General features: G+C 39.8%; 1 protein-coding gene across 5 annotated transcripts; it reads right to left on the bottom strand.

Moving 5' to 3' along the window:
- paqr6 (progestin and adipoQ receptor family member VI) lies at positions 1-21,546 on the bottom strand. Of its 5 annotated transcripts, none has more exons than XM_067510982.1 (8): positions 21,352-21,546; positions 10,995-11,266; positions 9,379-9,506; positions 8,359-8,564; positions 5,766-5,892; positions 5,077-5,173; positions 4,506-4,650; positions 1-3,254 (listed from the first exon to the last, which is right to left on the bottom strand). In XM_067510982.1, exons 1-8 carry the CDS (start codon positions 21,410-21,412, stop codon positions 2,989-2,991), a joined length of 1,302 nt encoding a protein of 433 aa, XP_067367083.1. In that variant the 5' UTR covers positions 21,413-21,546; the 3' UTR covers positions 1-2,988. The 5 variants fall into 5 exon arrangements, with proteins under 5 accessions (XP_067367083.1, XP_067367086.1, XP_067367084.1 ...); XM_067510985.1 differs by lacking the exon at positions 21,352-21,546 and adding an exon at positions 20,871-21,178; XM_067510983.1 differs by lacking the exon at positions 21,352-21,546 and adding an exon at positions 17,618-17,776.
- Positions 21,547-22,761: the final 1,215 nt, after the last annotated feature.

The raw sequence follows: 22,761 nt of genomic DNA, 5'->3' as shown, positions 1-22,761 counted from the left end.
TTACATTTATAAAAGGTTTAATTAATTACACAAGCCTAGTAGAACAAAGTAGCAAATTACAACTTTTACACAGCAACAGAACATATGGTATTTATACATTTTAAGTGTAGTTTGTTTTTTTTTGTTTTTAAGGATAAGCAACAAATCCAACATACCATAGAAACGCTGTATAAAACATTTTTAAAAAGAGCACCGATAACTTTCAAAACCAGTTCCTTGTTTTTTTTTTTTTGGACAAAAAAAATCCTTATGTCAAACTCGCCATTGCTCTCTATTTCACTTTATCAAACATCCTTCAGTATTTTTTTGAAAAGTTGTCACAAGAAAAGTGCCCGGTTTCCCTGATAATTACAACCTGCATCAACCTGTCAAGTGAGGAGTAAACCAGCAAGGTTTCCCCGACAGAGCCAGCAGAGTTAACCGTGATCTGGTCTGTATTCGTAATTGGTAATTTGGTCAAAATAACTAACTGCAATTAAAAAAAAGAGTCAGTATCAGAATTGATCTATCTGATGAGGAAGCTTCGACACTGAGCTTCTCTCAGCAGCCTGAAACTGTTGAAAACCTCACACTGAAGGCACCATACGGCTCACAAAGAGTGAGATGACAAAAAACAGCAGCAGCTTAGAAATAAATGAGTTCCAAACTAGTTTGGGTCGATACCAAAGAACAACATCAAAAGCGAGTAATGAGTAATTCCAAGAATCCACAGGGTCAAACTGAGGACCGCTGTAAGATGATGACTGCAGAGTGAAATAAAAATCGATCAACGCTCGGCAGGGTTGGAGGTAAAACACAAGAGTCGTGGAAACCACAGTGAGGGCAAATGCTGCTCTGTTTTGTCTGCAACATAAAGGACGACTTTTATATTCTGCACACAAGCCGTGAAAACATCGTGAACAATCCTATAATACAAAAGTGTGTTTGTGTGTGTGCGCGTGCTCTATTTGTGAGTCTACACTTTTACTCTGCATCCAACGTGGACCTGTAACGCACCTCATTCCTATAATCACATACATTTCCCCTCTTATTAAAGTAGCTACCAACACAGATAAAAACATCATTAGTGTGAGTGTATTGTGGGTTGGGGGCAAAAACTACAGGTGGATTTAGGAGTAAATGTGCCATTAAATGCTTTAAAACATGTTTTATACACACGAGCCTTCAAAGCTCTTTGTCAAGTAATAGGAACACTACTGAAGTCTGTACCTGTTGTATGTTTAGTAATGTGATTCCCAGTTTCCTACTTCCTATTAAACAATACTTGGTTTCCAGTCTCTCAACGATATTGCTGTACATTTTTTGGATCTATAAAGTTTCAATTTCTTTAAAACAAGTTAAATAATCAGTATCTTTAAAAACAAACCTGGAGCTACATCTACTAAAAATATCCATTATTAATTGATCTGCCATTTTTTTTTCTTCTTTGTTTAGTCTTTAGAAGCTTAAAAAGGAGGAGAATTTTTTTTTCATGAATAGTGACTCAAACCATTATTTGGTTATTTTGTCATTCAGCTAAACTTTTCTGCTGCCAGATTTTTGTTTTTAACTCTTCAGTTTTGATATGTTATGTGAAAAAAAATTCCGATGAACACATTTACTTGTTTTAAGTAAAAGTGTTCAATAATCAAATAACAGCAATAAACTGGAAAAGATGGTGATTTTTTGGTAATTATTTGATTAAGAATTTTAGTTAGCTTATCTATAGTATCAGAGACTCTAAATCCATATATATTTTTTAGTATATTATAGTATTTCATGTATATTGATTGCTTGTTGTGCAAAAATGAGACAGCAAAAGAGAAGATCGTTATTTTAGTGGTGAATTCCACATGGAGCAACAACATACTTACTGTATATGGAGTGGTTTGTTAGCGTACAAATACTACCCCCGACAATCGTTAAATATACTTTTGTCTCACAGTTTCTCTGAATCCCACTAAAAGCTGATATAAAACAAGTGCTGGAAAAATCTGACTGGACTGGAAATGTGCAAATACCCAAAAAGGTGGAATCACAACGGTTCTTATTTTTTAAGTGCTATTGTACATGAAAGATGTTTATCATGGATCTTACAATATGTGATGGAAGAACAAGAGAAACTGGTGCCATTTGCTCAGAATATTAAAAAAAAAAAACCCACTGAAGACCTTCAGGGGGCATGAGGCCACTATAGCACTGCCATGGAAACACGCCATTATAAAAAGGGTACCTGTCTTTTAATCACCAGCGCACTGTAGCAGTTTTTCCCCACCGAAGGCAGATTGTGGGGCTCATAATAGGCTGGCAATCAGAAAAAGAACTACACAGGCCTGCAAATCAATTCCAGTCAGTGCAAAGTGGAATCAATAGGTAGATATATAAGTGCTAGCAATACAATCTGCATTATATTATGTAGAGCTGGATACGGTTTGTCCATGCTGCTTTATATTTTATACAATCACACTAACCATACAGCCCAGTTAAACAGACCACTTCCAATAAATCCTTAAGGTTGTGGTCTATATGCAAAAAAAAAAAAAAAAAAATTTAAAAAGCATCATCAACCCAAAAATGCAATCACTGCAGACATGAAATGCTTCCAGTTTTGGATTTAAACTTGCACTTGTAGTGATCAACTGTAAACACTGTAAATGAAGTGTAGGTCTCTAATAAAAGGCACTTATGTATTTTGTTATTATAGTGGGCCTTGTTCAGGCTTTTTGAATGCACACTTTAAAAATAAGTTAAACATGTATTCATGCTCTCACATGAGCTTAATGTACTGTAACATCAGAAAAAGGCTTCAATAAATGTAACTGGGTCCTCAGCTTCTTTGTAAACACTTGAACAAATAATGTGTGTAATGCTGTAATAGTAATTCTTCAGCACTGAACACATTGGATAAAAAAACAAAACAAAAACTAAACATATCTGAATGATAAAACTATTGGTGTTAAACGAGCCCTACTGCTCAAACCTTTCTCTTGGAAAGTGAAAAATACTCCCTCACTGCTCCTTGCACTCGCACTTGGTCTTGTGTGACTGGTTAGAGCCGCGGCAGGGTTTCCACAGCAGCGGGGTGCTGAAAATGCCGATGATGCCCAGGTTGAGGACGAGGCTGACGACCAGCGCCCCCATGGTCCCCAAGAAGGACGGCATCACTCCGTGGGCCATGAGCCACGCCCTTCGCGACGCCATGTCTGCTATTACACCCTCCATCTGGAAGTGAGTCCCCACCACCGCACAGACGTGGAAGAGCTGGTGGCTGTGGCCTGTGTAAAGAGGGCAACATTTAGTTTGTGAAACAGAGAGGTGGACGGGTAAAAATATTACAGCATGATAATCTTAAATAATAAACTAGAAGTGGAGAACGAGAGCAGAAATGATAAATCAGGGCACAGAAAACTCTTCTACCATTTTCACAGTTGATTAACTATTTGAATTGTTTAGCACACACACGAAAACATAAAGTTTTAAAAGGTGTTGTTTTCTGATATTTTATCTAGAGCTTTGATAATTAGTTGATTGGCAGAAAATTAATTTGCATCTACTGTTTCTATTGTTACAATTTTAGCCAAAGAAAACACTTCGCTGCATTGCTTTAACCTGTGGGAATTTGTTCAATTTTTTTTATAAACAACAGCTTAATCAGCTGGTACTCATAATAAAATAACTTAATTATTAATCAAACGGATGTGTTTGTTAGGAATAAATTATTGAGGCTCTTATGTACAGACACATACTATTCATTAGCGGGCCACGGGGAAAGTAGTCGACCAATTTGTGTGTGGAACAGAAAGTTCAATCCTTAAATTACTTTCTCTGTTTTTAACTTTAAATACATTTTCTCAGTATTAATCAACTTCAATGTGTTCAAGTTGACAACTACTGTTATTTTTTAACATCATCAGCGAATCATGTACTATTTTTTTTTTTTTTTTTTTGCACAATGCAGCTCTTCCTCTGCAAGGGAAAATCAGGCATTTGGAGACAAAAAACCTGTGCGAAACCTCAGAATGAACAATACAAGAAGCAAATAAACAAGCAGCGAGGTTTTTGAAAGTTTACGTGCTATCAAGTCGAAAGCCTGTTTGATACCGAGCTGTTGTGTGTTCATTGTCCATCAGTCAACAGGAAAACCATTCAACAACAGGCAAAGACAAAAGATGGACAAAATAACAAGTTGCAGCCTGATGTGGACTCTTTTCTAAATCCCACTGCTGAAAGCAACACCCTTTTTAAGAGAACACAGTGCTCACTATATAATTTGGACACCGACTGGGGGCTTTATACTGTATACTACACCACATGCTCTTTTTCAAAGTTTTAAATTACAAAGTCACACTTGATTAGACGTAGAAGCTACACAGAAAAAAGTGGCTGCCTACAACTCTGCTGAAACTGCTGACGATACAGCATCTTTGTTGTGGGTTGTGCATGTATTTTAATTTGAATGACAGTTAGCACTACGCTTCATAATGTCATCACACATCTAACAACATCTATGCAAGAACAACTCATACCGAAGTAGTCAAATCGCCCTGGAGCCAACCTCTCCGGGAGGTGGGCAGTAAACAGGAAGCAGGTGAGGAAAGCGAAAAGGAGGTGGTAACCGTGATTGGACAAGGCGTCGCTTGGAGTGCAGCTTTCCCCACAGCACACAAGGATCTAAACGGAGGAAAAAGTAACTAGATTAAAGCAAAAGATTTCTCTTTAGTCCTACAAACGTAACAGAGAGCACAGTCAGAAGAGACAAACTTATGGAGATTATCAGCACTGATGGTTACAGATTCTCTAGCACAATTTCTTTACAGAATTAATTACACAAGTGTATTACGTAACGTAATCATCACAGGGATTAGGGGGAATAATCGATGGCAGCTAGACATTTCTATTAGATAAGGACGGAAATCAGTTTCTAGGTTAGTGTGCCAAAATCCTGCTCAAAGTGTTAATGCCCGCCATCAAATCGGATCAGAGCCTTTACATAAGCAAAACATTCTGTGGCTTTTGCAGAATCGAGTAGTGAAAATTATGTCTTCAGGTGCTGTTTTAATATGTGGACAAAAGTAGAACTCACAGACAGACACTCACCCTATAAACAAGAGGGACAGTGTCAAATATGAACGGAACGACAAAGGCTGCTGTCCTTAGAACTTTACTTCTGTGTGGAAATTGTATCTCCAGAAACCTACAGAGACAAAGAGCAGTAATGACTGTCTATATACACACAGATGTTTTTACATTAGTTCATTTTACGACTAAACATCATAATTGTCTCATCACATTGTCAACCTTAGCTTTGGACATTTCAGTGGGTACCAGCACAGCAATGGTCTGGATTCTCGTGAACTGATCACTGATTGCTCACAGTCAGTAACAAGGCGGGACTAGATGACAACATTCATCAATTTCACATTGGCTTTAAAACTCAAATGTAAAGGAAAAGACTTTTTTTGTTTAACAGAGAAATGCAGACACTCATGCCACTGACGAGTTGAGCTACATCACTGTGCCTTTCATACTTGCTGAACTACAAAAAATGATTTGTTTGGGTTTTAGCTCAGAGTTTAAATGTCACATGATGCTTTTCCAGAGGATTTTTCATACTGGCAAGACCACAAATCTTAGGGAAACACTGAAACCTTGTGTTTTCCTGGAATAAAAAAGGTACATTTGTAATCGACGGCTACTGCAGTTACCTGGAATCAAAGCAGAGGTGTTGCTATAAGATCTTATGTTTGATGGCTTTGAAAACCTTTATTTTCTTTGCAGCTTCTTACCTGGAATAGCAGGACATGCTGGTACAGAACAATGTGTTTCCAATGGCAATGGGCACAAAATGTTGATGAAGCAAACTGTTTACCCAACAATCTGGCATGACATAGTATCCATAGCTTATGGCACAGCCTGGTCAGAAAACACAGAACATTTTTAATTTTAGTTACATTAAGATCTCAGGTCCTTTGTGTTTATCTTGTCAGGAGTTTTTAAGAGATGCTTTTGTGGCTTTTGTAGCTTCCCACCTCTGCTACACAAGCTTGTGTTTAATTCATTTGCATACGAAGTTAGAGGTTTCCTGCATATGCAGGGCACGTGAATGCATTTGTGTACAGATTATTTATCTAAAATAATGTAAAGTAAGTTTTAATAACAGTTACTTGTAGGTAACGTCTTAGGTTAGTGAAAGGAAAAACTACTGAACTAAGGGAAAAAAAGCATAAAAGGAAAAGATGCATTAATATATTAATATCCTGTACATTAAACCATTTCCTTCTGCTTGCTGGCAGACAATCAACACGATGTGCTAAAGTGTTTTCCTGATGCAACCACTAGGGGTTGCCAAAGTAAAAAAGGAATATTTTAAAATGTATACACTGTGGCTTTTAGGTTTTATAATACCTTTACATGGCCAGTGTGATTTCATTCTTTCATTGGAACTAAAAGCAAGCATCTGCCAGCCTGAAATGAAAAAAAAATTCTGGTACACTTTCAGGCTGGCAGATGCCTGAAAGCTCTGCAATGTACCAGAATTTTTTATAGACTTGCAATCAGTTCGAACTCAGGAGAGATGTTATGTTTTTCCCTAGAAAGCTCCTGCTGTATTTTTTATGAAAATAGAATCCTCCAATGGAAGCCCAGCTGCTGGCTGCAAAATTCTTGTTCTGTATAGACAACCCCCACCCTCCCAGGTCTTATCCCTAAGACAGACTTTTACAACACTTTAAACTGGGCAAACCTTGACACTAAGAAGCTTTGCAGTAGATTGAAAATGACTGTGCCGGGGCCACATCCCGTTGAGGAGACCTTCAGTTAAGGTTTGTTAATGTTTAACTGCTGGTCTGTTTGTGGAATCTTATACACATGAAGCAGAGATCATAAACACACCCACAAAGACAAATAGACTATAATCTGAATGCCCACGTGTGCAACGCATACACAGATAATACATACAGTAGGCTCACCTTAAAATACACAATTCTTTGGTATTTTATGTTGATGTGCAGATACAATCAATACACCGAGTGATATATGTGGGTGCATATTCCTCAGAATAGGTAGAAGAGGCTGGAGGAAAATTTGATTTTCAAGTGACCACATACAGCACCTTGAAACAACCACGAACATAAACGTATGTTATTGGGAGTCTGTGTGACAGACCAACGCAAAGTGGCACATATTTGTGAAGTAAAAAGGAAAATGGGAAATGGTTTTCAAACTTGTTTACAAATAAATATCTGAAAAGAGTGGTGTGCATTTGTATTCAGCCCCCTTCACTCTGATACCACTAACTAAAATCCAGTGGATCCAATTGTCAGCGTCCATCCGTGTGTAATTTAGTATAAATACAGCTATTCTGTGAAGCCCTCAGAGGCTTGTTAGGGAACATTAGAGAACAACCAGCATTACGAAGTCCAAGGAACAAGCCGGACAGGTCAGGGATAGTTGTAAGGAAGTTTACAGCAGGGTTAGTAAATACAAAAACATCCCAGGCTTTGAACATGTCACGCAGCACTGTACAATCTAACATCCAAAAATGGAAAGCATACTGTACAAAGACATGGCCATCCGCCTACACTGACAGGCTGTGCACGGAGAGCATTAATCAGAGAAGCAGCCAAGAGGCCCATGTTAACTCTGGAGGAGCTGGAGAGACCCAGAGCTCAGGTGGGAGAATCTGTCCACAGGACAACTATTAATCGTGCACAAAGGAGAAAGGCCAAAAGCTTCATTCTCTGTATGTGCAAAGCGGATAAAGACTCACAGGTGCAAAGCAGGTAAAGACTTACAGGTGCAAAGTATTGACTCATGGTGGCTGAATACAAATGCACATCACACTTACAGATATTTATTTGTAAAACATTTTTTCTAATTTCCTTTCACCTCACAAGTATGTACCACTTTCTGTATGTATATTACATAAAATGGTTGTGGTTGTAACATGACAAAATGTGGCAAATTTAAAGGGGTATGAATTCTTTTGGATAGGAATTCAGATGTGTCCAAGTAGATGCTTTTCTATCTGATCAGAAATGTCTTAATTTCTTAGGATGGTTAACAGTACGGACGTGATACGAAAAACAACTCTTTACCTCAATTACTATTATGTAGGTGCAGTATGGTTACTTGATATAAGCAGATGTGATATCTCAAACACTGCTGATCTTTATTCTTTATTCAGAAACTAACTATCTTCCTGCCTTTGTTGCCTGACCCATGAAGGACAAGACTGCTCTGTGTGAAACTTTCTTTGATAAACGGAGATGAAAGCAAAACCCACTTTTTGAACTTGCTAAGAAAACAACTCCACCTCTTTGACTTTGAGACCTTGTCCTTTTCCCACATGTCTAACAGGTAAACAAATGTGTGCCTTACCCAGGCTGTAGAGGCTGAGCGCGCCATAGTCAAAGAAGTAGCAAATGTGGCGGGATTCTGCAGACATGGTGCTGAAGGTGTGTGCACAGCTGGAGGTGAAAGGGTAAATACAAATGAGCAGCATGTACACCAGGAGGGGCCATGTGTAGCTGTCAGTCAGGAAGTTCAGAGTGGTGCAGAGGACGCAGAAACGCCACAGGAAGTACCTGCAAAATGCAATTCTGCGGTTATTGCAGTGCTTCACACATCTTGCCTCAATTTTCACACCTATACCATCCATGTAGGTTTTTGCAGTAGTATCTAAACAGCATTCCAAAGCTGATGCAATTATACTTCAAATACTAAAGATAGTTCCACTGATGGTTAAAAACCTGTTTGTACAGATGGAAAGGTAAATGTTCATTTCACAGCTTGCTTTGGCATCGTGCACAGCTAATCTTAACTTGGCCTGGTGTGTATAAAGCCGCTCAGAGTAAAATCATGCTGTTAAACACCTTAGAATGAAAACTAATTTTGATGCAACATTTTCCCTAGGTCCAAAATTATTTAGGATATCAGGAGTTACTAGCAGCCTCACAGGCTATAGACAACTATCCTTCTTTGGGAAGTGTACGATATTTACTTGCAAATACAAATACATCTGTCCTAGTTCCCACACTAATAATACAACATAAAAAGCTTGTGCTCTGATAGGTTCAACATTATATATAATTAGATGTCCAGATGCTGGTGTACATAACTGGCAATAATGTTCACATTAATCATGCTTTTATTATTATAGAAGTGAAATAGTTACAGTATGTTGGCTGGGCTTGAAAAGATTAGGAGTTTATTTTAGAAATGAAGATTATTCAAGACAAACAGTAACAGCCCTCATTTTTGAAGACTTGAAGAATTCCATGTCTGCAGTTTGTGATCAGGACCAATAAGACGATCTGAATATGTCTCTGTTTTGGTAGAACAAGCTAACGCATGAAACTGCACCGAATCAAATGAACGTAAATGTGGCCCTACACATACCACGTTGGCAGGAAATGGGTCCAGATGTTGATTGTCTCATTGTTCATCTGGAAGCTGCTGAGCACACAGTCCAGCGCTGAGCTCCGCGGGTGACGGTATCCAGAGATGATGCTGTCCTCCCTGAACACCTGAGGACCAACCAGAAAGTCCAGATGAGGACGGATACAACACCAAACTCTATTTCTCCCCACAGGGATCAACAAACTCCCCACCTGCTCTTAAGACAGATGATGAATGCACAGAAAGTGTACAACTGTACCTTTTGTTATTTAGGATCTCTCACCACTAATAATATCCCATACAAATTTTATGTTCTTATGGCGTGTGCTCGAGAGTAACTAGAGCCTTAATGACACTGGATTTGTCAAATGCTCCACTATTCATTGTTTTATTTGTATAAAAGCCACAGTAGTTCATATCTAGGCTTAGGGAAAGTGATAACACACACATTTGTGTAGCAGAATTATGAATTGAGCCAATATTAGGATCCACTGCCTCAGAACTTTTCTGTTACTAGATGTTATTATTTACATTCATTTTGAGGAAGTTATGAAAACCCGTTTCCCCTGGGCCCTAATGTTTCCGCGTTTGACTAAATATGCTAACAACAAAAACCTAAAAATAACTAAAGATGGAAAGATGGATTATCAACCTACCAGTTTGAATAAAGAACACAAGAGCAATACAGTAAAACAAGTTAGGGATTACAACTTTCGAGTCTAACAGGATTTTTCATTTGGTAAAATGTTGGATGCATCAATGTTACTGATTTTAGATAAGATTTATATGTGCCGTTTCAAAACTTAATTGTGCAGCTGGTCTCGCCAAATACAAATCTAGCTCGAACACACAGGAACCTTTGCGTTTTTACATTTGTGACCGCAGCAACACCAGTTTGGAACAAACAAACAAAAAGCAACATGCCAAATCTGGTCCACAGCAACGTGTATTTTTAAACTCTACCTCCAGGAAATCTGGGACGTGTACTGTATTTTTAGAATGTGTCAGTGACAGTGTAGACTGGAAATATAATGTAAAATTAATACGGCTATAACCACTTATCACCTAAGATAAAGTCTCTACACCAGAGTGGATGACTGTAGGGCTCTGGCTCCTGTTGAAGCACGCTCCACCCCAATCAGCTACTGTAGCACATGTCTTTCCTATGCTAAAAATAATACGACTTTCTGTTGTGCAATTTTATACATTTGGGTTTAGCAGTGTTTGATTTTTTTTTTAACTGACTCATAATTTAGCAATTTTACCAGGTATTTAATCACTGTACCGGATTATCCTAAAACATTAATGTCAGTCTCCCTATTTATCAGTTAGCACCAGAATCCATGTTGACAAGCTAGACTGCATTCACCTTCGGATCTTTTTTGAACTTCATATTCTTCCTGAATAACTTGATTAAGCAGGCCACCTATGACCTGTGCTATGAGCCATTTACACCAGTAAATAAACTTGACTGTGAAGAATACATGACCTCTCCATTACAGATGTTGCCAAACTGTTTACAGCTTACTGCCTAAATCAAGAATCAGCACAATAAAACAAACTGGAAGACACTTCCAGCTACAGTGTAAACCACATAGTTACGGTCTCGGCCTTACCTTTGGGACCTGATGGATGTCAAAAAGCTGGGGAAGCTTGATGCTAAGCATGTCTGTGGGTATTCTGATGGCACCTCTCCCTCTCTGACAAACCTCCCTGAGCCTGGCACGTCCCTGACGACAGAGGACCAACCAGACAGGGTAGTCAAATACTGGGATCCGGGCCCCTTGTCCTGGACTATCTGGCTCCCATCGCAAGCACCGTCCCCAGCCCTGGCTCCACCCGCCTCCGGCACCACTACTGGCCCCGATCCCCCGCCACACTGGAAACACTGCAGGAACACACAACAAAAAAGTCACAAGACCAGAAACCAATTTAAGAGTCCTCCACCATTTTAGTGCTGTGCATGTTCAAACACCTGCTTATATTACAGCTCTTCTGCAGGTCCATGTTATCAGCAGGCCTCTCAGATCTTCTGAATAAAATCTGTTGGTTGTTCTTGATGCTATAAGCACCCGATTTTACAGGTTCTGCTTCTTAAGATATTATGTCACATTTCACAATAAATCCATGTGGTGCTTTAAATGTTTTCTTTTATTGTAGATGCTAACTAGTCCCTTTCAGGCAAAGCAAGGCGCGGGTGTCTGAGTGTGTCGATAGCTGAATGCTTAGTTATATACATTTAAAAGTAAGGAAATATTTCGTACACAAATATGCAACTTCTTCAACATACATGAGCCTAAAGGATCATAACTACACACATTTGCATGAGTTTTTGTTGAAGCGATTTTGTGATTTTAATTACATAATCACAATCAATTAATTACATTTAATTACATGTTAAATCTATCTTATTATTGATTATAAGAAGATAATATTTAAAATGAGTGAGGGGGCAAAAACTTTAGAAACCCTCTTCATATAATGCACTCCAGTATCACTCCACAATCCACTATGACTTCAATAATAAACACATAGTACAATTATCACCTTTTTTACCGCTTTTGTTTAGAAAATAGTAAAAAATTTAAATAAAAACTTGATCATGTAATCCTCAAACCAAAAAAGGGTAAAGCCATAAAGCACAAACTACTGTGTTATTATAAAATAAATACTTCGATTGCATTCATGAAAATAACATACAATAATTGATATTTAGCCTGGTGCCAGAAAATGCAATCCTGTAGCGTAGTGCTTATTAAATGTTCTGAGGGTGAATGACTTTGCAGGTTATATAAAGGGAAGGGAAGAAACGCTTTTTAAGTAAACCGTCTAAGTAAAGTCTGAGCTCATATCGTTTCTTACTGTATGAAAATGACCTGAGCAACATCTGGCTTGTTTTGGTCACCACCTAGACGTATTGGAAGTATGGAAAATGCTGTATTTCTGAACACTGTGCTTTAGGTTCATCTTTGGGGTTATGTTCAAAAGGCAAATGTTTAAGATCAGCTTTAAAATTTAAATGGCAGAGTCCTCATATGTAATGTCTTTGTTGACTGGGGCAGACACTGACAACAATCATCTTTTGTGGTTGCTCTTGAGACATACCCAGACATCAACGTGAAGAATGCTTGGCATTGTCACACTGCAGTGGACTGGGACACAAGGCGTTGCCATAACAGAAATATTTCACAGAACATTCATTCTTTGACATGTGATAACTGTTTCTTGCAACACAGCATGTTTTTCACTTCACACACACACACACACAGGCTGCATCTACGGTATTTTGCCGGACATCATATTGTTAATGGTCAGTTATAGGTGGCATTGGCCTTAGAAGTCATTGGTCAGACTCTAAGGTGCATTGTGAAAATAATATGAACCAAGTTAGTTCAAATGTTTGTGAAAAATAACCCGTAGGCAGTTTCACTGTTTGGGTCTCGCTCATCGGCTTTGACAGGATAAAACATTTCCTAGCATCTCTGCTGCATGTCTCCTAGGAGCTCCTTTCTGGCAGTGTGGGAGCAACATGAGGCAAGTGCCACTCACTGCAACCCAGCTGTAGGCCCGAGCCTGTTAACTGTGACAAAGTGAGCTTTGTGGAGAGTACAGGGGCCAAAGGATGACTGTTACACACTGCACTGGATGGAAATGAGATGCCTCACACTCTCACATGCAAATCACCCCACCGCGGAGAACACGCACAAGTACTTGTGCACCAACGTGCACGCACAATGGTACAAATCCTGCATTCATCACAGCAGCACAAAAAATAAACACAGAGAAGACCAAAGCTTGTGTGATGACAATAGCTACTAAAGGGCACTGGGTTTATTGCGCAAAAAGACAAAACAAACCCCAAAAAATAAAAATAAAACGATAGGATCATTCAAATTCACATCGCTATTATCAATCACGTTGTGCTAATGATTTGAATAGCTAATTTAAGATTTGAATGTGTGTTTTTTTTTTTCCTTTTTTAATAAAGCTGTGTCCGTTTTGAATGTTAATTCTATGCATGCAAAATCTGGGCTTCATATATTAGACTATAACTGGCTATGGGAGAGGAGAAAAAAAGAACAAAACTTAATGAACACAAACACATACTTTAAGGAGCTAAACTAGTCAAGAATGTTAATGGTTCTGGTTGTGAACAAGGAGCAGAAAAAAAGGCCATACTTTTCAGCAAAGGCATCAGAGATGCCAGGACAAGTACTACGGACACACAGAGCAAGTAAATATATCGGCGTGTCTTGTCATGCTGTCCAACGACACGAGTAGAAATGTGACAAGAAGTGTTTACATCACAGCAGATGTTGGGAAGGGTGGAAAAGACACACTGGATTCCAAAACACGAGATACGTGACAAAACGAGTACTGAGCCCATTATCGTCCCAGGAAAGGAACAGCAGCACAATGAAACAAGGAGAGGCTGCAGAAGTCAATAAGGGAGGGTTGTCCTTTTACAGCTCTGTGCCAGACAAACATCAGGCCTCAACTTACAGGAACCTCAACCTCAACTCTAAAAAGATAAAAACATGCACTAAAGTTATTTATTGTGTAATACATCTCCAAAGAAGACCATACGCCTCTCAACTCCACCCATCTGCCTGAGGTCATCCTGTTCACATGATGGAATAACTGAATCACTTCTTCTCCAGGGACCAGAGGGAAGCGTTCACATGATATAGAATAAGCCACACAGATTTGTGTTCTGCTGGATGTGACACACACTGTAGCTGATGCAGTTATATAAGACAGGGTTAAAAATGTAGTTTCCCTTTGTTTAGCCTCCCTAAAACCTGGCTAGACAAGAGCTTTTTGTCTAGGTGGTTTGCTAAATCTTGGACACATCTTGCCTTAAAACATAACATCCACGATTACAAACTGTCTGTGGTTTCCTGAAGATTTTGAAAAAAAAATTACATTTGGCCCTTCCTGTTCAGTGTGTGTCAGAAAGGCAAAGTGAGCTGAAAAGGAGCTGTTTATGTCACGTTGATAAATCCAGTTAAACATCTGTGTTTCTTTTGGCCTTTAGCTTGCAGTACTGTCTTTCAAAATAGTTCCTCTTAAACAGCCAGTGCAAAATGTGCCTTCACTACACAGGAGTTTAGCTGTTTAACACTAGACCGGCAGATGATTCTTCCCTCTCTACGATGCAATGGATTTAAATCAAGCAGGTCAACAGCAACAACAATGACTAACAAAACAAACAAACAAAAAAAAACCCTACATCCCAATTTCACAGCATCTCTATGGTTTAAGTTTAAAAGTTAGCGACTGCAGTTTCTACCAGTCAATCACAATAAGCTAGATTCTTTGAGATCGTTTTTTTCTTCCTTTTGTTTTTGTTGTTACCATCACTTGCCAGAGATGCTTTAGTTGGCTGGAGGCTGAAAATGAGAAGGCTATGCAGATGGGCACACGTGCTTGCACTGCATGTGACTGCCCCACCTCATTCTTCTGCTTAAGCTATAGAGCATTCCACAGTCCTGCTGAAATTAGAAAAGACGACGCCAAGAAACCCTCACACAGACTGTAACTCACTGGTGATCTTGCTGTTGGTCGATGCACCGGGAAAATACTGTGGAATGATATGTTTTATGAATTCAAGCGTGGTAACATGGGAAGTTGTCATTAATCATTCTGACTGCTCATATACCATCCTTCGTCTTTTGAATCTAGGATTTCCTACAGTATTTCACTGGATTAGGTCTGGCAGCCACGTACAGAACGTGCCTAAACACGCCACACCAACACGCTTTCTGTCCGAGAGCAACACAATCAAGCGAGCCAGTTTTTCAAGTTAAAAAAAAAACGTTACGCGTTACACAATGCGTTAGAGGTGGAGACACTCATCCTCTTTGACATTTGAGCATCTGCTGTCAGTTTTCAACAGTAAAGTGGCTTTAAAACCTAAATTACGCCCAGCAACTACACAAGCCAAACAACTAAATAGTCACATTTTAACAGGGTACACATTTAGGTTAGCTAGTTATCTGAAGGTAAATCATTTTGATAACAATTTTGACTGTTTTCAACTTTTGGTTGCAGCTTAGACATATTGAAAATTCTTTGGTCTGTAAATATAAAAAAAATGGTAACTGGTTTCTAATATAATGCTCTAATATAGCGTCTTTTTACCTTTTTTTTTTTCCTTTCAGCCTATTCCCTGATTTCACAGTCACCACAGCGGATCATTTTCCGCATGTTGATTTGGCAGTTTTTTCTAACGCCGGATGCCTTCCCTGATGCCACCCTCCCCAATTTTTACCGGGTTTGGACTGGCACTGTGATGTTCAACTGGGGAATGAGAAAATGAGAAAGGGATGTTGGGGGTTCAGTGTCTTGCCCAGAGACAGTTCGACATATAGCAGGGACCGGGGATCGAGGCACTGACCCTGTGACCTCTGTGGACGACTGCTTTACCAACTGAGCTATAGCCGCCCCCAGTCCCTTTTTTAGCATATTGGTAGCCAAAGCCAGACCCCACGAGTGCTCTTACTCCTGAGTAAAAAGAGAAATTGGGAAAAGAAAGCCAACATTGACTTATTCCAACTGCTTGTTTGTCTAAAGCCCATAAATATTCAGTTCATAAAAGATAAGAAAACTAGCAAATATTCACATACGTGAACCTGGAACAGATGGATTTTTTTGGGAGTCTTACTTAAACCAAATGTGTCATTTAGTTAAAGGTTTAAATCAACTAATTGCTCAAGATTCTTTTGTCTGTTATTTAGCCTATTGCTTTGGATTAAATTGCTTGGAGTTTGGGCAAACAAAAAAAATCTGAGATCACATTAGGCACTGTTCCCAAATGTTCATTAAAACTTTAGACTATTTTAATCTAGCTACGCCATCTTCCACATCCCCTCAAACAGCAAAAAAAAAGCCTCAGAGTTTACTCCAGTATCTGAAACTGTATGAGGTAACCCTACACTGAGTCATATCATGAGATGTGTTTTAAAACTTCCCTATTTTTGCTTTCAGTGTGAAGTCATGCTGTATTTTTTTTTTTTTCTTTCTTTTTTTGTCTCTCCCTTTCTGGTAAGTGTCCACACCTCACATAGAAGAGCCAATGTCTACACAATCACCATGTTCCTGTGGGCTGCGTGCATCTGTTGTCACCCTGTGATAAATAAAGGGAACATGATGTCAAATAGAAACCACTTCCAACTCATTGCTAAATGGGGCATAAGGCCATAAATTTAAACATGAGATAAAAAGACAACTGGCTGGCTGTGCTGTAGAGCCTCCTCTCTGGTATGGTTGTCATTTCGAATGTTCTGCTCTCCCTCTCCTACATTTACTCAATAAAATCTATAAAATAGGAGAGAATATTGAAAAATGCTCAAATGTCGTTTTAGCTTTAGACAAAGTTAGAAATCCCAACATATTCAGCTTATCATCTAAAATAGAAAAAAAAAAGAAGAAGAAGGACAACTTCATATTACCGGGGGATTTGCAGGCCGATTTCTTGTAGAACAAACAGTTGTTTAGGCTCATATTAATTGCCAACCATTTAACTCATTAAGCGTTTTAGTGCTTTTAAAGCAAAAACAATCAATATTTGTTGGTTTCAGCTTTTCAAATGCAAAGATTTGATGCATTTCTTTGCTCTACATGACAGTAAAAGGGATGTTCAGGGCTTCTGTAATAATAATAATAATGTTAAAGTGGGATAGTGAAAATAATAGTGGATACTATAAACAACAACAAATCCATTAATCAGAACAATAAGCTGCATGTGTTAGTTGCATCCCTCTAGCAGCCTACTTTTTAAAATTGAGCTGCGACCCTGGAAGGGGACAAACATGTCAAACGTATGAAGCCCTATGGGAGCAGGGAAAGAAGAGGTTCAAGTTCGTCTGGCAGCTGCACGCAATTCCAACCACTGCGAGCTAGAAAAAAAAAAGCAGCTAGTGTGTATTTGCAGAGCAGCCGTATAGGAAAACATGCTAGTCACATGTAGCCAATTCTCAGAATGACTTTCAGCCCTTAAGCGCCCCCCACCCACTTATTAAACACCACTTTCGAGGAAACAGTTACAGCTGCTTAAGAAATTAGACACATTAAAAGAAAAAGTTCCTGCTGTATCTCGGGACCGTGAAGAGACAAAAACCTCATCAGCTGGAGGGAATCGGCAGAACTTCGCCTCAACGCAGACACGGAGGACAGTGAAGAACAACAGCCCCCGCGCCTGGTTTGTCTCACTAAAACCTGCAGAGTGTGGACTCACCGCGACCCTCGGGCATGCGGAGCTGACACGACCCCTCCCGGGCTGCTTCCTTAAAAAATTAAAACAAAACGATAGGAGCCTCTTGGTGTGCGGTGCCACCCGCGGCCGTGTGTCTGTCTTGGTTTTCTCGTCCCTCAGTTTTGTTTTGGAATTGTGACGGAATCTATTTTCTTTTTTTTTCTTCCTCCTGTCTCGCGCGAACCACTAAGAAGCGCTGCTCGGTGCTCACGTGGATCACTGGCGCAGAGACAACGCGACGTTTGTGCGCGCGCTGCTGCTGTTGGTTAACATATTTTATCCCAAATGGTTTTAATCACCGCCCGCCCTCCTAAAAAACTTGGAAACATATTGAAAAGTCACATGTTCTACTAATGCTCCTGCCGGTTTTTAGGTACCTGGGTGAGGTTTGTAAATTTGTATCTCAGTCATTAAAATGCATGGATGGATTATGAAGACCCCCCCCCCCCCCCAGCTACAAACACACACAAACACACACAAACACACACACCCTTAAGACTTTCAGACAGAAAAAAAGGAATCACACTGCAACAACAAACGAGGCCATCCTGCAATTTTTGTTTTTGTTGCTTCAGTCTGACATCATTTTGTGTGTTTTCTTGGCTCGGGTATACTTTACATTTTTGGGGGGTTATTTTACTTTAGCATTTATCTGTGTCAATGTTTGGTACTTTTTTCAGAACCAGATTTATTCACCAAATACAAGGGATTCTCGTCCCGTCTCAACATAAAACACATTATGAGCATCAACAACATGTGTTAGTAATAATAATAGTAACAGTGAGCCAGGAATGTTGCATCACTTAGATTCCTGCGAGTACACTAATGTGATATAGGTGTGAATTTAATTTAAGTATTGGTGTTTATGGGCTATGGAATGAAAACCTTTTGACCTTTAGACCTTTTGTCTTTCTAATTGTCCTCTGGGCCCTGGGCCTGTGTCCAGTAGGCCCTGTTTAGTAACATGAGCAACCATCCATGCCTGAATGTAAATAAAACTACAACGCCAATTTCAAAAAAGCTGAGATTAAAATACATAAAATAATAACTTTAGCCTATGAGTTATACTGTAGATTTGTATTAGTAACACTTGCTTTCTTGTTCTGACCCCATGCTGTAAACAGATGGATTCTGCAGCCCCGACGCAAAAAAAAAAATTGTTAATCACTTTTGAAATTGACTTCGACATTAAATGGGTGTCTAATTATTTCCCCAGGCACCTAGAAATCAACAATTACTCTAAGCAGTTATTGATTAGTTGCTTAAACAATTAGACAATTATCAAAAAATGATTTGGGAACAAATTATTATTACAACTCATTGACAAAAGGACACGGTTAAATACACCGACATGCATCAGCACACTAGCCCTCGTCAGGGTGTTTGGAGACGCTGAAACCAACCCAATTACCGGGAATTCCACTGTGAACTCATTGTAAACTAAATATGTGGATATGTGGTTCAAAAGAACATATTGTGACAAAATGGAGTAGCTTCATAAAATATCTAAATTAAAGAGAATTTCCCTTTTGCGCTATGGGAAAGGGGAAAAGTTAGGTTCCTATGACTTTGAGGCTTCAGAGCCTGTATGTCACTTGCTGCACGAGGCCTTTATCTCTGTCACCATGTTCCAACCTGGAGTGGAGCCACAGCCACACTGTGCTGTTGGATCACATCTGACCATACCCCAAAGTGCAGGCCCAGTACAAATAGTGATCAGCTACCTTATGTCTATAATTAGTTGGGCCTAGCAGGCATAGGTATGCAGAAAACGTGGGAGGTGGTTAACAACAAAAAAAAAAACTTCTGTGTTTTGAATAACATCATTGGTTTGTTTTTAACTAGTCCTGCTGTATTGTCCAAAGCAAAGATCACTCACCATAATGAAGCATCAAGACAATATCACACGTTTTACTATGTCGTTGGCTCGTTTACATGGCAGGCTGCAGGTATGGGTGCCCACAAAAACAGTTCTGGCTTATTGCCGGTGAAGCTTCTCAGTCATCCAGGTTTGGGTTAACCGAAGGTTGAATCATGACAACAGTTCTAGCTTATTGTTGCCTATTTATTATTAGTGTGCATTTTAGGGCATGTGGTGTAAATGTCAAAATAATTTATTATTATTATTATTATTATTATTATTATTGTTGTTGTTGTTATAATGTACAGGCATGTTTAATAAGCAAATTCAATACTGATTATCATACATGTTTAATACAAGTAGCTGATTTCCTCCTGCAGTGATTATGGCATGTTAACCGCTTCATCGTTTCCGGAGCCACATTTGTCATGAACTTAGCAGAAGTCAGGAACCCGTTGGCCTACGTGTTGGGGTAGTCCAGCAGCTACACCGTCAGTTTTCACTCTCCTCTTCTTATTACGCACAGACTTTACGCGTGAACGGAGCTATTGCTTTAATGGAGCCACGCCTCCTTTTATTATTTTTTTTATTACACGTGAGGTGCTCGGGTTTATTCGTATCCACTCGGGAAATAAACTGCCACACGGTCCCAAGTCCCGTGTGGGTAAAACGAGAGGATACCTAACCCCATTTAGACGGAGTATGCAGACCGACTGGAAAGCGACCAGTGCGTCTGGCTGCCACTTTTGAATGAAGTTGATTCAGGCGACACATCAAATCAAACCCATCTGCATAACATATTGGCCTACTTAGAATTCTTAAAATAGCACGGTATTTTAAATAGAAAATAACTTGATTGTCCCAGTAGGGAAACGCAAACACACACTTCCTTTTGTGTAACTGTTTACACAAGAAGCTGCTGCGCGCACTAAAAATACAAACCTAGTCTAGTGATTACTTTTGCAGGCGGTGCTCCAGGTTTTACGGACAACACAAAACAACGAGAGAGTAACGAGGTAAGAAAGGATGAAAGTGAGGGACATATAAAAAGTGATGTTCTATTAGGCGACAATGACTCTTGAAGCGCGAAAAGATCGCCACATTGCTGCGCAAACAACATCCGCATACATATTGCGCCAAAGCAGCGTTGTGTACTCTGCACGTTCAGTTCCCATAAATGGGAGTGACCCATAAAAATACCAGCCCGGGTCAGGGTCTCTTTACGTGAGAAAGGGGAGCGAGTGTAGTGAAGCAGTTCCGAGAAGAGATAGTTCTCAGAATAGGGAGACACGGTTGGGGAATCTGGGCTGTTATGATGGAAAACTGCTGCCAAACTAAAACATGCTGCAGGGGGGACCCCGAAACTTTTCTGACCTTTCAGCCTTACGTGTCCGAGCGGATCATTGTAGTCAGATGAAGCGACTCCGGAGTGTGGAGGGAGGAAGGGAAAAACACGTGCGCAAATACTTTTCTGGGAATAGAAAACTTATAATTCCATCACTGTTCCCCACGCAGGCTCGCGTCTATTGTAGCGAACGCCCGCCCTCTTCCTCTCCCTCTGTACATTCCTGCAGCGACCGAATAACAACACCACTGGATTTCTCGGTGTCGAAATCCCACCCTCGGTGCTGAGGCGTTTTTCCATTGGATGTGGCAAAGAAAGAAACCTTGTTTTTGCACGATCAGGAGACAAGACGGAGAGGACAAGAGCTGCAGGATCATAAAGACAGAAGCGGGGGGTAACATTCATTCTGAAGGAATGGCATTACAATTTCTGCATGTATGCATTATTAATTTCAGGTAAGCACATGTGGTTCAAACATGCAACAAAGGTAAACACACTGAAGTGACTTACGCATAAACTGCAGGCAGGCAAGACATTTCCCCACTGCCAGCACAGAACCCTGCATGGACATTTCTCAGACGAATCACGGGCGCCTCTGGCCAAGTTAGAAATCACAATAATGGGGTTTTTTGTATGTTAAAACCTATCATCCTGTCCCTGCAGCCCAGTGCGTGCACGCTCAAGTCCCTGCAACCCCGCAGCCTGAAGTGCGCACAGAAAGAGGAGGGCCCTTGGGTCAGTGAGGTTTCCCCAGCCCCATTACCCAATAAAAAAACTGGGCCAGCACCAGTGCCAGCAGTCTTTTTGGGGTGGCACTTGTTCTGCTGCCAGACGATTGGTCATTCTGTTTGCTCGGTCAGGGGCTGGCATGTGGCCCAGGACAGCATGGAACATGAGATGAGAGAGAGAGAGAGAGAAAAAAAAAAGATAAAAAGACATATGGAGATCCAGCTTCAGAGAGCAAGGTGTATGCACTGACTTCACATGTCAAGTTCAGAGGGTTCAGGTCAGGTTCAACGTGAGCACTTCTGACACAGGATTAGCATTAAGGCTGCACCTGCTAATTTCACTGCTGATTTAGCAATTCTTTTCATTCTACCACGCACAAGCCGATGTCTCCACATTGTTGCTCTGTCCAACCAACTTTGTCCTGAACTGGATTGAATTTACAGCATCTTTTTTCACATGCTGTATTTTGTTGTAGCAATATTTAATAATTACTGCATGACCACTAATACATAGAACACTGCACTGTTTCCCTTAGAGTTAATCAATTATATAAATGACAATTTTAGAAAATTCCCTGTGAATATGTGAAAGTGCTGCACATGCGTTAGCAATTATTACTGACATTTGTCAAATTAGTCCACAAACGTTTGAGACGTGACACACAAACAGTCAAAATTGAATCAGTGGGTTAAAGATATCCCGATTTTTAATCGTTAGCATGGGATCAAGTTCTGTCACATCTTACATCACTCTTCTGCCCTGTAAACACCAGTGCCTTCACAAATCCTCAGGCCAACGGTGTTAGAAATGGTTTTCTGTTCCAGGGGACATAATAGTTTTTTTTTTTTCATTATTCTAAATACTTGACCACTGGTAAAAACACAGCCCTTCCCCTCAACTCAGTCAACCTAGCAGCAATGCATGGGGCTACAGTTATATATTTAAAAAAAAAAAAAACGTGTTCTGGTATGGCCCTGCTTTGGCCTATCAAATGGAAAAGCACATTCCTAGGAGATATCTTTTGTAGTGTGAACAGTGTGTTTGTTCATCTCATGTAAAAGATACATTTGCTTCCCGTGATAATCTTACAGTTGTAAAATCATGCCTGCCGCGTGTCTTTAACACAAAGTTGTTTTTAGTTTCAACAACTGATTAAGAAATCTGTTTCTACAAACTCCTCATGATGAAAAA

This window comes from Channa argus, chromosome 7 (genome assembly GCF_033026475.1).
Source record: "Channa argus isolate prfri chromosome 7, Channa argus male v1.0, whole genome shotgun sequence".
Classification (NCBI taxonomy): Eukaryota; Metazoa; Chordata; class Actinopteri; order Anabantiformes; family Channidae; genus Channa; species Channa argus.
This window is presented reverse-complemented; position numbering and strand designations above follow the sequence as displayed.